General features: G+C 41.6%; 1 protein-coding gene across 1 annotated transcript in view; it reads left to right on the top strand.

Moving 5' to 3' along the window:
- Positions 1-18607, top strand: part of CCDC146 (coiled-coil domain containing 146) — a 1748551-nt gene that overhangs the window by 765018 nt on the left and 964926 nt on the right. The window contains exon 7 of the mRNA XM_069628051.1: positions 2011-2068. Within this exon, the coding sequence (XP_069484152.1) occupies positions 2011-2068 (58 nt within the window). The remainder of the gene's footprint in view (positions 1-2010; positions 2069-18607) is intronic.

Genomic DNA, 18607 nt, shown 5'->3' with positions numbered 1-18607 from the left:
TGTATGCTGTCCTACCTGCAAGTACAGCAAGTGATTTGTGGCCCCTCCACAACACTCTTACGATATCCCCAGGACAAGGAGGGGATACCAAGACAGTAAACACCACAACCCAGTGCAAGATGGGTTTCTAGCACCTCAAGTGTGAAAAAAATGACATTGTTTTAAACTTTTCCTTTGTTTTATTTTCCTACCTAGACAACCGCCTACATGAAAAGGATTTTGAGACATTTGGGTCAATAAAGCACTTACTTGGAAATCCCAATGCCCTTACACCATTCATGTTAGTTCATAAGGTGCTTGAGTCATCACTTTGAGATATATTTTCCCTCTCTAAGCAACTTAGAACCTGTCTGGCGGTTGCCGCTTGATTTTGATTTTTTCAACAGGTTATTGGTGTTACTACCACAAGTGGGTGATAATTACCACCCCCACAAAAAGAACACCATTCAACGGTTCCTTCCCTCGGATACAAAGCCCCACACTAAGGCTTGTTTACACTCAGGTCACCTCAGATTGAACCCCCCTCCTCCTCACCACAGGTAGGGGCAAGGGTACCTGATCAGAGGGCCAGAACATTTTTCGATCTAGCGTCCATTCTGGACATCTCAATCTCCACTATCCATCTATGGCAGCTGTATACTACCAAACGAAGTACCTTTTCCCCGTCTAAGCGTTTTTTGTGTATCGCAACGGAAGCTAGATTGGGTGACTTGAAAATGTCCAGAAATGCTTTTTTGAAGACCACAAAATCATTCAGTATGGGGCTTTTGGAGGAAACCAGTGGTGCAGCCCAAGCAAGCGCGTTTCCAATTAGGTTGCCTAGGATGTAGGATGAAGGTGTTCTCAACGGTGAAATGGTCACCATGACCGTAGGCATAGACGGGGATGTGAGATGTGAATGAGATAGTCGACGACGGGGCAGTCCGAGCACATGATCCATGTCCCCTTTTTGATTTCTTCCCCTTTGACCTCTTTGAAGAGAGAGTGCGCTCTAGGGGTCTGCTGTGTCTGGCAGAGGCATAATTGCGGACGGAGGCCAGGTCAGTGGGCCCAGTACCTTCATCCAATTGGTGCCACTAACCTGCAGTGGCGGCCTTTGCGGTACAGTTGTTCAAGGCGTGGTCCAGATACAGACAGTAGAGACACTGTTCATGTAAATTCTCAACATAAATGTTCTTCAGGTTACATTCAGCAGGCCTTAAAACGCCTTTTCTTCCTCATGTCTGTCATCTCAACAGACTCCTGAAGGCCTTGGGCGGAAGATCTGAAAGTGCTGTAGGCGAGAAGCGATGCAGCACCAAAACCAGAAGATTTGATGAGTAAATTATCAAAAATAGACAAAAAACTTTGAAAATTGAAGAAAATAATTCTCGAGGATTCCCAACACCTAATGTGCGGTAAATAAATCTGAAGATAGCCACCATGGGTGTAACTAAGGGGAGCTGTCTAATTGGCTGTGGGCAGTAGGACCCAAAAATGACTATAATAGAGCACTAAAGTGACAAGCAGTTTAAGAATTTAAAGGTAAACTACTTTAATGTTACCGATCATTTCCAGCCTAATGACAGGGAATATTCAAAGAGCATGTGAATCCATGAAAGAAGCCAATGCTGGAGAACAGGAGTTCCAGGTAATTAACTTATTGCATACACCACATTGTCAGCTAAAAGTCTGTTAACGATTAACCTTCTCCATCATATTTCTGTTCAGTTTAATAAATCCACACATACGCTTTTGTGCTTACCTAAATATCTGCAACCTATATGTGCACTGTAAAACATATGTCAAGCCTTGCTGTGTATTTACCTTTCACTTTTCTTAGAAGAGCAGTCTACTAAATAATGTAGGAATTCAACTAAATATAAAGCAAAGGGAGATTCTGAAATCTCTTTGTGGGTGATTGTTGATGACATCAGGTTTGTGAACAAACACTGGATTAAATTATATGTAGTACATGATTTCCAAATTATTTGTGATGCAAGTCTAACCATCCACTTGATTTTTCTGCAGCCTACTAGAAGAAAAGAAACAGTTGCAGCGTGAATGTGAGCGAATCCCCAAAAGTACTGTGAGTTTGAAATATTTTTTTTAACAATCCAACAGTATAGTTTGTTGATTAACTATTAAAAGGAAGTGCATAGGGCAATGCTCAGGGTGGTTAGATTTCATGGGATGAGGCGCAGTATACCAAGCCATGTAATGGCTTATTGTCATTATGATTTGTTTAATCCACAATTTGAACATCTTAATTTGGATAAAGCTAAGGTCAAATCCCTAAACATCTTAAGAAATGAACGCCCGTCTGAGACTTTCAAAGTTAGACATCATCCCAACATCCTAACTCCCAGAGGTACAATGAAAGGAAATCTGTAAATAATGGCTTAAATGAACTGCCTTCCCCTTTCCAAGAAAATTCTTGTAATGTTTCCTTAAATACACTTGAGTTCCAAAGTAGAAAGGCGCTATAAAACCTTATTTAGTTGTTGGGGACTTCAAGTCCCATACTTTTCCTAAGTACTTGGACGAGGAAGAGGGCTTAAGAGCAATGTGGCAGGAGTGGTCAGCTTGTTAATGCAAATGATCCACCCATGAGGGAGGCAGAGAGGCTCAAAAGGCCCCCTCAGGTGCAGACCATTAGTAGTGGCAGGTGTAGCAGCAGGAGTCGCAGCGGCAGTAGCAGCAGCAGAAGGAGAAAGCGGCAGCAGGCACGTTGTTGGCAGTCCAAGCACAAGTTGGAGGTCAAGAGAGGACAATGGGACCGCTGCAGGGCACATACCAGCTGGATCTGTGTCGTCCTGAACCTGTATTGCCGATCTTGCGCAGCGGAAAGCAAAAAGAAGGAAGGCTTTTGCCCATGTGAACCGAATTGCTGAGATTGTGCAGGAGGACATTGCTGGGAGCTGTTATGCACCAGGGGGGTCTCATGGAGCAAGCAAAGCACCATGTTTAAGTGGCAGGAACGAAGGCAACATCAGCATGGAAGTGTGTCCGTTCAAGAAAAGCCAGAGCAGTGGCAGTCCTGCGGCCCAAGAAGGAATCAAAAGCAAAGCAAGAAGCCAGTGAGTGTTGCAGAGGGCTCTAATCTCTTTCGCGTATTAAAGACCGGCAACAGTAGCAAGAAGGCCGGTGAAATTGCTTTAAACCTGACCATTTGATTGTTGAACAATGAAGGCAACAAAAGTAACACTTGCGTATGACAGAAACTGCTTTCATAATATTATTTGAATACCGAACTAAAGAAAACAGCTTAAATACCAATCGCATATGTCTAAAAGTAATTCGAAAGTGAAAATCTAACCTAAGAATCCTTTATAAAGCAGCAGAAAACATTGTAGCATTTACACCACATGACCAAACTTTAAGACTGTGAGTTTCAGCGGATAAACACGCATTGTCCAAAGCCAAGAGTTAAACAAACATTGCCCAAGCCAAAAGAGACTAACAATTAGGCTTGCAATTAAATACATATAGCCAACAGGAAGAAAAAGGGCTGAATGAAATGTTTTCAAAGGTGAAGCTTGTTGATTTACTTAAAGCTGGTATGAAAACTCTCATTGCCAAAGTCAAAAGGAGGAAAGTCAAATGTACTTGGTTATTGGTTTTGCAGGAAGATAAGAGTGGCAAAGAGGCTGCCCTTCTGGAAGGTGAATGTTCAGAAGAAGAGGTACCTTGCTTACATGAAAGTGTTTAAGAGCACTAACATGAATCTTGTCTTTTCTGATAAGTTGTTGAAAGTCATAAAACTGCAAACTGCTGAAGCTGTTGCGAACGTTTGGTTGTCCGTAGATCTAGAACTTCGGAAGCACTGTTGATTGTGGAAAGCTGTCGGGCAGGTGAGTAAACCTGCATGGTGAATCCTTATTGAAGTAGCCTGGCATGGGAGTAAACCCGGTGAAAGTGGAAGTGCTGTGAGGTTATCCCGACAAAGATACAAACTGTTATTTATGGTGGTGAAAGGAGAGCTGAGAAAAGCGGATATCAAGAAGATTTGTTTATTTGAATCTTATAAGTTGTGGCAAAACATTGTGACCAAGAATATCATTGATGCTATTTGATGAACTATAAATATCTATTAAAGGAAGAAGGGGACTCTTTCCTTTGTTGAACTTTGGATTATTTGAACTTTCTTTTGACAAATTGAAGGTGCAAAGAACTGTGTTGGAACTTCGTACACACCCGGATTTCCTTGTTTCTTTTTGTTGAACAGTGGAACTGAGTCCCACTTGAATCCTGGGTAAGGGGAATTTATTCAGGTTATAAAGAGAGACTGTGAATACATTACAAATGCAATTATTGTTTTTATGAATTGCCATATATTTTCTTGTGTATTTTTATGTATAAGTGTGAGGGCCAGATATCCTTTGTTTCCTTTAGTTTATTTTAGGCAGGGAAATACTAGTCAGGGTAAGGATAGTGAGGAGTTTATTGAAACCTATGATTTAATAAAATGGCATTTATTGAAAAATCATTTAAGAGTTTTTCCGCCTCACATTTCTGACCCCTCACAATTGTCTTTCATATTGTAGAATTATGTAATGCATGAACTGTTCACAAAATAGCTAGTCATTTATGTATCCCTTTCCCCTGCAACATAGCCCTTATGGCCATGCAGACCGATATTGGTGCTCTCCCCCTATACAACTGTGCTTGTAACATTTTTGTATTATCTTCAGTTTAAAATGAATATGTGTGGCTCTGAGTTACATTGGTTTTGTGAGTCTGCAGTTGTAACGTTTCATGCCTTCTAGTGAAGTACCTTAGAAACTTTAAGTTTCTTTACATGTTTGTTCCCATAGAACATCAACACTAGCAGCTGATTAAAGTGTATTCCTTGGCCAAATATGAAAAACATTAGTCCCACTATGTTGGTGCTATTTTCTGGCTTTGACAAAATGTCAAATTTGATTTTGAAAGCAACATGTAAAATGTCAAAGTAGCCAAGGTTGATATGAAGGCATTTGTGTAGCTCGTTTCAGTCTTTTGCACCCTTCAACAAAGAAGTAAACATCCATACATATACTAATTAATAATGGCCTCTTTGGCAACTTAAATGTCCCACAAATGTGCAAAGCACCTTTTGAAATGAAAATAAACTAGGAGAGAAGGGCTTCTTACCCTCTCAACATATTGAAGCCGTTACCTAAGCATGGATTGAAATTGTTGGGAGCTATTTAGCTCATGCTTGTGTCATAGAAGAGGAGCATTGTTAGAGTAAGACTAACAACTTTCAGGAGCTAGTCGAGGAGCCCCCACATTTTTGCAAATTTTAATAAACTGGGGGTTTAACCCTAAATTGCTAAGCATAATCCAGACGTGGACGTCTTGCTCACTGTGCTTAGAGAAACAATGCTTCATCTCATTGACACCCGACAAGGCAGAAATACGTTTGGGGTTGCTTTTGGTACTCTTGTTAAGAGGAGAATTGCTTAGACTTTTGGTGCTGGACTGTCCGTGTGGGTGGGAACAGACTGATATGAAAATGGATATTTCTCCCCTGTGAACGGCACAGTGAGCTAAAACATGCATAGACACTCCTGTATGGCAGCATTCCAATGAAAAGGTTATTTGGGTGTGTTTTTCTTGGTTGCGAGGGTCCCTTATTTTTGCAAACTACCAGGAGCTACTTTTCACATACCATGCCTACTGATGCTGTACAAATATACCTATGTGACATGAAATTAACTCTTTGTTTGGGAATGTTTATAAAAGACCATTATGGTATTTCTAGATGTTATTTAAAGTATATTGGGTCATATTTAATGGATAAAAACATATCATTTACTTATCATGTGGAAGTTTGCAAACTGCAATAGCTCTATGGTCACTATAATGAAGAACCTGCCTTACCATGTTGGTGGATAGTGGAGTTGTTAAGGGGGCTAAGGGACATCGTAAGCAGTGTACTTCTGGACCCTGAGGCAGCATGGGCAGGATCCCTGGCTAATCTCACCATGCCATGCGTTCAGGGTAGCTGCTTGTCACATTGCAACAGTAGATGTTTCTGCGCCTTTCAAAAAATGGAAAGACTGTGGTTCCGCAGAGCCAGCAGTGCCTTCATGTTCTGCTCCCCTCGTGCTTGTGAAGAAACCTCTCCTAAATCTACCCAGAGAAAAAGAGGGCTCTCAGTTAGCACATAAAATCTGAGAGTCAGCCAGTCCTCACGCAAGTTCTCCAATCCCGTACAGTTAACAGATAGGCCAAGGGAGTCTGCAATGTGGGGAGGGCCAAAGAGGTCTGCTCAACGGGAGTCACAAGCTTGCCCTATGTCCCACCTCAGTGCTAGAAGCCATCCTCGGGCGTATGACGCACCATCAAGTCCTTGTATCAACACCCTAAAAAAGAAATGGAATTTTGGCACTCCAAGATGACTGACACGTTTCTTAAAGCTGCCATCCAGCAGACACTGGAAACTCACCCTGACTCAGGAAACTATGACTCTCAAGTTCCCTACACTACATCTGCACACCTGAGTTCCCTTAACTCAGAGTGGCGCTGAAAGGCAGGGTTTGTCAGGCGCAAGGAGGACCGCTCATGGGGATGGATGATCCAAACCCAAGTGCACACCAAGGATGTAAGCCATCCCTAGAGACTGATCTGGACTGCGGATATCTCTCACTTTGACCACATCTGAATGTTGAGAGGCTGTAAGAAGAATGCAGAACCCTATGTATGTATATGTGTACTAGATTTATAACTCGCAAACATCTTGGCACCGAAGGGGCATCAAAGCGCAGAATTTTAAAAGACATACAACTACTGCTCAGGTACTAACAAACAGCTGCATTTATCTAGGAAAAAGAAAATGTTCATTGTTTTTCTGAGCGCCAAGTGAGCTTCCATCAAACGAAGAGGTGGAGGAAGGGCATCCCTTAACTTTGCCACCTATATCAAAAAGGAGTGTCCACCACACTTTTGAAGTCTACATTTAGGAACTGTCAATAGACAGGCAGAAGCTGTTCTAAGATGGCAATTGGGAACATAGTGTCTCAGGTGCCTCGACAAGAAAGAAGGTCCTTTCCATTGGTAGGCCTTATGAACCAGACAAAGTGTTTTAAATTTAATATGTTTCATAATAGAAAGCTAATGCAATTCACACTTTGCCTGAGCAATATGATCGTGCTGGTTTAGACGAAAGAGAATCCTGTCTGCCGCATTCTGAATGTATTAAAGTTCTGCTAAATATTTTTTAGGAAGGCCCATGTAAATTGAATTACAATAGTCTAAACGACTGGATACAAATGCATTCATCAATTGCATCTTAGCAGGAAAGGCACAATAGTCCAAATATTTTTTCAGACTTTTCAACTGGAAAAAACAGCTGCTAGTGAGCCTGCTGATCTGGGTAGTAATGGGAGCATCTGATTCCAGCCAAACACCTTAGCTACATTCCGATTTAGATGGTTCTGGACAGGAGTCAAATGAGGCAGGCCAGTAGTCACCTTGCCATATCTGCTCTCTATTGATAATGGCAATGGTTCAATAGTTAAACTATGTCCTACTCTATCTGTTTTATGGACAGTTAACTGCAGACAGTTGAGGTCCATTCAGCTTTTAACTTGTTCCATGAAGCTTTTAAATTTCCCCATATCCGATTCCTCTGGATTGCCTAGACAAAGGATAAGTTGGAAAAATATCCCTGCGCTGTGAATTAGGACAGCCAAAGGGCCCATATATAGATTGAATAATAATGTGAAGAGCCCTGGGGAACTCCACATGTGCTAGATCTCTAAAAGGAGAACAAAAGGTGGCAGAGACACCAATTGTGCTCGCTTAGTAAGAAAAGATTCCAGCCATCACCTCTAATGACTAGTTCATACAGCCTTTCCAGCAGGAGTTTGTGGTCAGCAGCATCAAAGGCTGCAGACCCATCCAATAAACCAAGGTGCCCGTTTTCCCCTTGTCCACCTAACACCTAAGGTCGTCCAGTGCTGCTACTAGCATTGATTCCGTTTTATGACCGGGTTGAAAAATGCTTATACTTCATCCAATCAACCTCTATTCCAAGAGACTGACAGCAGCTATCAACACCATTGCCCCACTCGCGCCCGGCAACACTAAACCCTCATTGCATAGCAATTCCCGATTACCCCCTGACCTCCAAGAGCTCAGCGCGAAAAAAGTCAAGCCGAAGCAAAGTGGAAACAATCACCCTCTGACGACCTGAAGATGATGTTTGCCATTGCAGTAAAACTTTACAAAAAGCTATCTTACTTGTTGAATCTACCACTTACAATTCAAGAATTGTTAATGATAAATCTAATACCCGAGAGATTTTCACTATCCTCTGGGAATTGGAGCCCCCCTCCACTCCACCTCCTACCATAACTAAAGACGATGCATGGTGCATTAACATACAAAATGCCATGCTCAACAAAATTTGACACTCTGCACACTAAAGTCCACCTCAAGCAAGCCTTACTTAAAGCAGGCCAACAGTCCTATTCCTCCCATACCCCTGCTTGCGAACGCTAAGATCTTCCTATCTTTCATTTTGCTAATGTTACGGAGGCTGAAGTTATAACCATCTTAAAAGGCTTAAAACCATCAGGATTTGAGAGTGACCTATGCCCGGCCACCATCATTAAGGACTGCTCGGAGGCCTTGGCCCCCTTCATCGCCACCTTCATTAATGCCTCCTTCTCCAGGGTACTAGTTCCCACTTGTCTCATGGAAGCTTGGCTACTCCTGCGTATAAAAAAACCTGCATTAGACCCCACTATCCTGAATAATTATCGACCATTCACAACTGTCCCATTCCTATTGAAAATCCTGGCCAGAGCTGCTTACATTCAAATCCAGCACTTCGTGGAAGCTAACCAGATCTTGGGAATGCGCCAGTCTGGATTCCGACAAGGCCATGGAACTGAATCGGCCTTGTTAGACTTGATGAGATCAGTGATGAGGGGAAGCCAGCCCTTCTTCTACTGCTGGATCTCTCAGCAGCTTTTGATCTGGTTGACTACAAGATCCTTTGTCACCATGTTACCACATCAGCAAATTTCTCCCCAGAAGCCACAAAATGGATTACCTCTTTTTTAAATGAAAGAACTATCAGAGTGTTCTTAGAGTATGCCTGTGCTCCCCTGGATCCCATCTCCTGTGGCGTACCTCAAGGGTCTTGCGTATCCCTCACCATCTATAACATCTTCACTAAACCCCTCTTTGACATACTAGACTCGGTATATCTTATACCAAGTACGCCGCTGATACTCAAATCCTGCTTCCCCCCCTCTGCCAACTACCACAAAGACTCCACCATGCTAAACTCTGTTCACCTGACTATACAGGCGTGAATGGCCACACACCGTCTCTGCCTGAATGACAATAAGACCAAGGTCCTCTTCGTCTCGTAGGCCCTACAGCAGTGATCAAGAAACTCTGTGCACAACATGCCTCATTCAATATTGATGCCAACATGATCCCAGTTTGCCCTTCAGTGAAGACACTGGGAGTCTATTTGGATGCTACGCTCTCCCTTATTTGGCAAGTGAATGCCATTGCATCCTCTGCCGCTTACATTATAAAACTGATGAATGCGTCAAGATCTTTCTTATCCCCTGACATTTGCCTTACAATTGCCTGTGCAGTCATTGGATCGAGTTTAGACTACTGTAATACACTTTTCTCAGGCCCCTCGATGCACTACATCCAGAAGATGCAGGTGATCCAAAATAACGCTCTCCAAGCAGCACTCAGTATACCCAAAATAGGGCATATCTCTGCAAGAAGAAATGTTCACTGGCTCCTGGTACGGGAACGGATCATGTTCAAAACCCTGTCAATCACTCAGATGCCTCACCAATGTTCCCCCCCGTACCTCACAGAGAAAATCCCAAAAGTACAATCCTCCAGACCAACCAAATCGGGCCTATGCACACTGACTCTTCCAGCCGAAATTCAAACTGGCAACAGCCGGAGGTTCAAGTTTCCCTATAATTGCAGCAAAACATTGTAACTCTCTACCGCCAGCCCTACAAGCAGAATAATCTTACTGGGCCTTCAGGAGAGCCTTAAAAACGTGGCTATTTGCAAAAAGTTGACAGGGGAACCTCCCCTTACGAATGTCCCGCTTGACTACCCTGACTAGCCGGGAGGATAGTTCAGGGGCAATGCGCTTGTCTTGGAAGCAAGACAACGCAGAGCAGCACAGTTTCGAATCCTGGGCCCGTGCTTAGAAACTGGTTCACTGCGGTATTAAGCGCGTTAAGAAATAACAATTATATTATATTTTGTGTAATATGTTTTGTAGCAGCACCTTGATGCCCTTGGGTTTAGTGATCTTTATAAATGGAAAAATAAACAAATAACCCCGAGGTATCAGCAAAATGTTGCAGCTGAGAGGTTATCTCTGCTTCCATCAACTTTGTAATATACGGAAGCTGTGAGATTGGCCGGTAGTGGAACAGATCACTAGGATCCACCGTGGCTTTCTTCAGAAGAGGGGTCACCACTGCAAGCTTAGTACCATCTGGGGCTTTCCCAGATAAAAATGAATTGTTTATAATGTGACAAATGTGTGACGTATCTAGTGATGTCGTCACACCTATTTGAGGGAAAGTCTCTCTTCATGTGGTATGGGAAAGGTAGAAGCTATCTAATCCTGAGCGAGGCTTTCTTGGGGAAGACCACATGAGGCGAGACAACCCTCATGGGAGTGGGATAGACTTGTTAGGTCAAACATTCTATCCCCCTGTTTCGTTAGGATCTAACAACACTCCTTCACCTCCCCATTCTTGTATGGTATATTGTAGGGTGGAGGTCACCAACCTTATATGCATATCTCCTCTTTTAATGCTGAGACGAGAGAGAGAGATGGAGGCATTAAGATCACTAGAAGTGACAAGCACGCACTTCGTTCTTGTCTTTGGAGGATGTTAGCAAGTGCTGGTACTTACATACTTCCCTCTCCCTTAATAACACCAAGGCAGTAAGTGCTCGGGCTTACGTACATCCCCTCCCTTTAATAACATTAAACCAACAAGTAGTGGAGCTTATGTACACCCCCCCCTTTTATAACACTGAGACAAGGAAATAGGATGGAGTGATGAAGATCACTAGAAGCAGCAAACCAATGCTGCGTTCTAGTAATTGGAAGATGTTAACAGGTGCCGGGACATTCATATATGGAGCACCTGAACAGAACGAATAAGCCTTCCTGGTTGGAACGAAAGCAAGCTGCAGACCACAGCAAACAAGCTGGCAAGGACGATGTCTAAGGTAGTCAGGCAGTAGAGTTTTTGCTGAGCTGCCATCAAGAGGAGCAGGAGCTGCCGAGCGAAGGTGAAGGCCAGGTGGGAACCGAGAATTCGACGAGACGCGCTCCCAGGCAGCAGATGGACAGCAGCAAACAGTAAGATGCAAGGGACACCGAAGCTGCCAGAGAAGACTGGTAAGCCCAGAGAAGGAGATTGGGATGCGGGGCGTTTGACAGATGCTGCGTGCCGTTAGTAAAGAGCAAAACCCTCACAAGGGAGCTGCGACATTTAACACAGTTGGAGAAGGGTCGGTCGCCTGACATATGAAAAATACAATTACCTGGATACAGAAGCAAGTGAATGCTAATGAAGAGTGTGAACCTGGGATTTGCACTCCAATATTGAGAGGACTCAAAAAAGCCCTGGCAGGAGATTAAACCAGGGATTGGAGCAAAGGGGCAGAGACACCCAAACAGTGCTGAGAAAACAGCAGGAGAAACCCCCCATTTTGAATTGTGGATCAAAAGGGAAGAACCATACCCCTTCCTGAAAAAGTCATCAGTGGTCCAGAGAAAGAACTGTAAAGTGTATGAATGGAGAAAACTCAAGGGAAGAGCCGTCCCCCTTGGGATTGTGGAATATATGAAAAGTGACACTTCGAATAACCAGAAAGACGCGTTTCATATTATCAGCAAGGGATAATCCACAACAAATATATCATTTACTAGGGTGGAATACTCTTGCAGAATGCAAGTTGTCAGCATTGAAAAAACCAGTGTGGAAATTAGCCTGGATCTATTATTTGATATTATTTGATGGCATTGTTCTGATGTTAAATGAATTTGTGTAAATGCCTGTTTTTCATATTTACCTTAAATGATTTTTCTATATAATGCTCATAATTTACTTGACAAATAAAACATAATTGAATGCTGTTCCAATTTAATGAATGCTATAAAAAAAAATTGGGGTAAGCCCCTCAGCAGTGCCTGTGCATTTCTTCTTTTTTCGAAGAACTCTGTGTATCTACTTTTAGTCTCTGTAGTCAGAGACTTGTTCGGAGCATCTGAAATCCTTAGTTCTATAACTTAATATTCTTACCACTGAACACAATAAGTACTATCATTAGTGTGTCCCTACTTACCCTTTGTTGTTCTTACCTGTAATAAGGTCCTATGACATTATTGCCAGGTAAGAACACACTCCTGTTGCACGTAATACACTTATACCAATTTAAGAAGACATGTTCATAGCATTGTCTCAGAAGAATAACTGCCAGGTCTGGCAATTGTTCACTCCTGCCTTACCTCCCTCCTTCACTGCAATCACTGGCCTCATTTCCCCTGACCATAAACACATTACACCAAGGTGCACATTCACCCTGCAGTCATTCGCATGCACAGACATACACATGTTCTCATGTGTGCACTTACACACATTAACACGTGTGCACTCAAAGACCCACCACTCCTCGCATGCATTAATTTTTTCTGTGCTTACATTATCTTCAGTGAGTCAGCTCTGCCTCACCTTGGGCTTCCTTTGGCCCCATGCTCTGAATGGCTCACCCATACCTTTCATACCAATACAAATAATCTTCGTAATCTGAGCCATCTGGCTAACACATTTAGTTCCAAAGACATAATTCATAAAATAATTACAACAGCGTGGGGACACAGCTCTCAACAACCAATCATGATTCATCTTTTTGTTAACCATAGATTATCAAAACATTTTATTGTCTATAAACTTAACACTTCACATTTACAAAAAAGTATTAGACAAACATAATTATTTTGACATAGTTCTGAATACTATATAAAACAGCAACAGCACACAAATTAATGGTCCGATATATATATATATATATATATCTTTTTTATGTCATACTTCCTGTCACATGAGGTAGTTTAACAATATGGTGTTTGTGTATCACTTGTTGTGATCAAGCTGTGAGGTAACCGCAAAATGCCTCAATTTTGTGCCATTAAGTATGGAGCACCACGTATTTTGTGGTTTTTATTTATAGTCATGTTCTACATAATAAAGAAGATAATTTATCTGTAGTAAACGAGCTTCCTGGTGATTCTCTGTCGAACGGGGGAGTGCCTCCCATTCTGACTGTAGGAAAACAGTCTCCAATTTTCGAACGTTGCAACGTGACAATGTAGGGAGTGCACAGGTGGAAGTTGGGACAGCTGAGCACGCAGCCTTCTCACGTAGAAGATAACGTTTTGTTCTGCGGCAGCTCAGATTGCTACGAGCACTTTGCAAACTGCTGCTGGATTTCCAGAGGACGGCGCTGCGACGACGCGCGGCACGGCAAAGTGGAGACAGCTGGTGTCAACAGCTGATGAGACGAAGCCTGGTGAGTGTGTCGGCCGTGGCCGTTTTTCTTGAATTTCCAGCAGCTGATTAATGCTCGAATAACGTAGCGTGCAATCCTATGTCACCCACGACGCGCATAACGCATCATTGAATGCGCTGTAACGTCACTGCTCATATCAACTAATCCAAACACTAATATTTACTCAGAGACTAGACACACTGATTTAGTGTGGCAAAACCAGGAACCAGTAATTGTATACTCTGCCTGACCATGGCAAGCTACCAGGCCAATAAAGAAGCAATGAGAACTGCACAGGCTGCTTCTCTCTTCAATGAAACACTCAAACAGAAAAAAGCGGCCCCAAGCTCCGGAAAAACAACAGAGAGCAATAGCGAAATTGGACTTCTAAAAGAGCTGGAAAAACTTAAAAAAAAAAGAAGTTAGCAAATGGTGGGAGGAGTACTCCTTAAAAAACTATATGGAAGTAGGAAGAATCCCACGAGGTCTCAGAATATTGACTATCCTGTCATTTGAGGAACAGGACCCCGAAATGCTCAAAGAATGGAGCGAAGCCACTAACACCTGCTCAAACACGTTTTTGCAACTCTTGGTAAAATATGCGGGAGCCGACAGAAGGAAAGCATTGGAGAAGATCAAAGAGGTGGAGAAGAGGTTGGCGGCGACGCGGGAAAGCGAGGAAGGAAAGAAACTGTAGATCAATATGGAGAAAAACCTTACAAGTTACGAGGATAAAATTAAACAGTGGAAACAACGCACATTTCTGCGTGACAAAGAATACTATGAAAGAGGAAGTTTCTATACGTTTGCCCGGAGATTTGAGCAATTAAGACAAACATCTGCTAACCAAATCCCTATAGCCATGGAGGATAATGACAAAGATGGAAACGCAGATTCCTTAGCATCAGAGTCAGATGCAACGGCAAGTGAGAATGACGAGCCAACCGTACGTTTAAACTTTTTAGAAGAAATGACTGTTAGGCCAAGATGGCAAAAAACAAAAACAATCAAAAGGAGGACATCAAAGCCGAGGGAAGAGCAGAGGCGGCCAGGCAAAACGAGGAGTGGGCAGAGGGGCAACCAATGCCATGAACAGTATACCGGCCAGATCGCTACGCTCTGGAAAATAGACGATAAAGTCAAAACTGGAGGACAGAAAATTATCAACTTGTCGGACCATACCCTTACTAACCATCAGGAAAGGGTTTTAAATCCTGGTTTGAACTTCTGCCCGGCTGCATCTTTCAACTACGTTCAAACACGGATTGATTTTGACCATTTTGTACGCAAACTTCGTCTAAAGAAATTCTTTGCCACCAACCAAATTGCCACCAAAAAAACATCTAAAGAAGGAGGCAAAACAGATCTAACAATTAAGGATCTAGAAGCACTGACAGACTTGGTAGATCTACAAAAAGATACTGAGTCTAATGAAGAGCTTGGAGAAAGGAGAATAGATCTTGACGATCTTAACATAAGCAAACACAATCTGTCAATAAAAGACAGGACAGCCTTGAAAAAACTACAATTGCTTACCAACTGTGTCATCAAGCCCTCAGATAAAGGGTGCAACATTGTCCTAATGAATAAGGATGACTACATCAAGGGGGCACATAAACAACTGGATGACAGAAAATGCAATGAGAGAATTGGAAGCAATCCCATCAAAAAGTTGGAAGAGAAAATAAATAATTTCATGTCCGGATGGGAGAGTAAAGGCATCCTTACCGAAGACAATTGTAAGTTTTTGAAAACATCAAACTCGATTATACTCACAATCTATTTTCTCCCCAAAGTGCACAAAGACACGAAAAAACCACCTGGGAGACCAATATTTTCGTCAATGGGCTCGGCCCTGGAAAATATGTCCAAATATATCGATGAGATACTATTTCCATTTGTCAGCTCTCTTCCCTCGTACATTAAAGATACTACGGATTTTTTTAAACATATTGACAATATGCCATGGGAACAGAATTACATCATGGCAACAATGGATGTTGTGTCATTGTACACTTCCATCGGACATGAATATGGCAAGCAGGCATGTGAAAAGTTTTTAAATACAAGATCGCTGAACTATCTGGAACACACACAAATGGTTTTGGAGATGATTGACATGTGTCTGACAAATAATGTTTTTATCTTCTATAATGAATTCTTCAGACAACTGCAAGGCACTGCAATGGGTATAATCTTTGCCCCATCGTACGCCAATCTTACAATGGGAGCCTGGAAGCTTCCGCTGTCTGGTCAGATCAGAATCTTACGTCAACAGAAAATATTGTACTCTGGCTAAGATATATCGATGATCTTTTCATAATCTGGAAGGGATCTCAGAAGGCATGGATCGACTTTATGAAACTACTCAATGATAATGAATACAATCTCAGGTTCACAGAGACACATAGCCGTACTTTCCTAACTTTTCTGGATGTGAACATTAGAATTGTAGATCAGATACTAACAACTGAACTACACAGGAAACCAACTGGAACCAATACACCTTTGCATGCGGCCAGTGGCCATTCAAAAACCTTAATCTGGACCATACCCAATGGGGAATTTAAAAGAATTCGGCGCAAGAGCTCAACTTTGAAGGCATACGACCAAGACAGTAAAATCGCAGCAAAGGGGTTTTCTGAACAATGCTATCCGAAAAAGATTATTGAAAAAGCATACATTAAAGCAAGGAAACAGGAGAGATCGAGCCTTCTCACAGGATCACGAACCCTAGCCAGAACACAGAATGAAAAAGAAAAAGATACAAGACTGATTCTAACCTTCGACAATGAAACATCTAAGATAAAACAGATACTAAGAAGACATTGGAAGATCCTAATGGCTGACAAAGACCTTTCAAACAATCTGAAACTGTACCCAGAAGTAAGCTTAAGACGCAACTGTTCCTTGAAAGATACCTTGGTTCAAAGTTTCATGAAAAATGAAGCAACATCAAACAAAGGAATGTGGCTAACAACACCGAGATTGGGTTTCTTCAAATGCACAAAATGCAATATTTGCAAATATGCCAAAAATTGTGCAACCTATGAACATCCGATTTTAGGCAACACTATTAAAATCCTGGACACAATCACATGTGAAACCGAATATGTTGTGTATGCATTAGGATGCGCCTGCCAGAAATGGTAAATAGGCAGCACTAAATGCAAGCTTAAAATACGGATTCAGCAACATCTAAGGGCAATTAGAAACCAAGACCCGAACTACCCAATGGCCAAACATTTCAGCGAACATCATGACAGCAACATGCAGAGTTTTTATTTTTTTGGCATCTACAAAATTGATAAAGAACCGAGAGGAGGCGACCGAGAAAAAAAGATTCCGCCAAAAAGAGACCTGCTGTATTTTGGGCTTTGAAACAAAACATCCAATAGGCCATAATGTGGACGAGGAACTGTATACCTTCTTGGGACAGTAATTTCAGACTTTGTGAATGCATATTCTGCTTTTTTGTCTTTTCATCTCTGGGTTCCTTCATTTTTGTTCACTTTTTTTCAAATTTTTTTACTTTTTAACTTCCTGCTTTACATGACTTGCCATGGACAATTTCTATTAATTCATCTTTCATTTCTAATTTCAACTTAGATGGATAATGTTCATGCCTATATACAATAAGATTGGTAACTATCTCGGTTCCCATTTCCTCTCTTCCTATGTCTCTGCCTCTCTATTCATTCAAATTTTTCTTTTCATTTCTCCCTTTCTCTGTTTCTCTCTTTTATTCGGTTTCTATAAGGATGAGGCAGCAGCCTGGTGTGGGGACAGTTATTGGGGTCTCCATTTTTTCTCTTTTATGCACTTAAGGTGATCTTATTGTTTTAACGGTGAGACATGTGACGGGGGTTTGAAAGTAAGAAACTATGGTATTGTTACAGCAATTTCTTTTGACCGTGGAAAGTTGTATTTTCTAAATCAGAGATAGATTTGTATGATATAGTATGCCCTTCATATATGAACCAATTCTGTTTTGAACATTAGCTTCTATTGATAGCGAGATAGTAACACACCAACTTTGGGGCTACTAATGTGTTATTTCTATACAGACAGATAGAGATATATATATGTTTTCAGAATTGTTTGCTAATCTATATCGAACCGGTAATGTCTAAGTTGATAATCTTCTCTGTTAAATAGACGTATGAATATACAGGCACTACGGTCTGTTCAATGCCACTGCTCAGGGAGTTATAGCGACTTTAGCCATTGTATACACTATGCTTGGACAGTTGCCAGATATCTTCCTTTGATAACTCCAAAAGAGACTGGTTAGTCATAAATAGAAGAGATTGGGCCACTAACATAGGAATTTCAATGATAACGATTAGGGTGAGTCCATGGAGATTCAACGCACCCACAAGAGATATATGGAACATACATGTGACAACAAAGAAAACATAGATGCATTAAGCATTTTATAAATTAATGAGCACTATCCACTTTAATGCCGGCACATTGTACTTTAATGTTGCTGTATTTTGCACCAGTTGCATTAGACACTTTGAGCGAAATGCATGCACAAGGCACTTTATAAAGCTTGTGATAATATGTTGAACTATGTATGTTCCTTTTTATACAATTTTGTATATATTTTATCTACATTTTAACATTCTAGTGGGGGTGTGTTAAAGAAATTGAAAGTGTTACGTATTAAAACTATGTTATTTTATCCGTTCCAAAATGGCCGATAGATTCACAGTTACCTGCTCAGTCCATCTTTTATGTCAATTTTATGTCATACTTCCTGTCACATGAGGTATTTTAACAATGTGGTGTTTGTGTTTCACTTGTTGTGATCAAGCGGTGAGGTAACCGCGAAACATGTCAATTGTGTGCCATTAAGTATGGAGCACCACATATTTTGTGGCTTTTATTTATAGTCATGGTCTACATAATAAAGAAGATATTTTATCTGCAGTAAACGAACTTCCTGGTGATCCTCTGTCGAACGGGGGAGTGCCTCCCATTCTGACTGTAGGAAAACAGTCTCATCCAATATATATATATATATATATATATATAAGTGCAGCTTTGCAATTAAAGT

The sequence above is a fragment of the Ambystoma mexicanum genome, chromosome 12 (genome assembly GCF_040938575.1).
Source record: "Ambystoma mexicanum isolate Mex_15411 chromosome 12, UKY_AmexF1_1, whole genome shotgun sequence".
In the NCBI taxonomy this organism is placed as follows: domain Eukaryota; kingdom Metazoa; phylum Chordata; class Amphibia; order Caudata; family Ambystomatidae; genus Ambystoma; species Ambystoma mexicanum.
The sequence above is the reverse complement of the archived record's forward strand: the minus strand, read 5'-3'. Positions and strand labels throughout refer to the sequence as shown.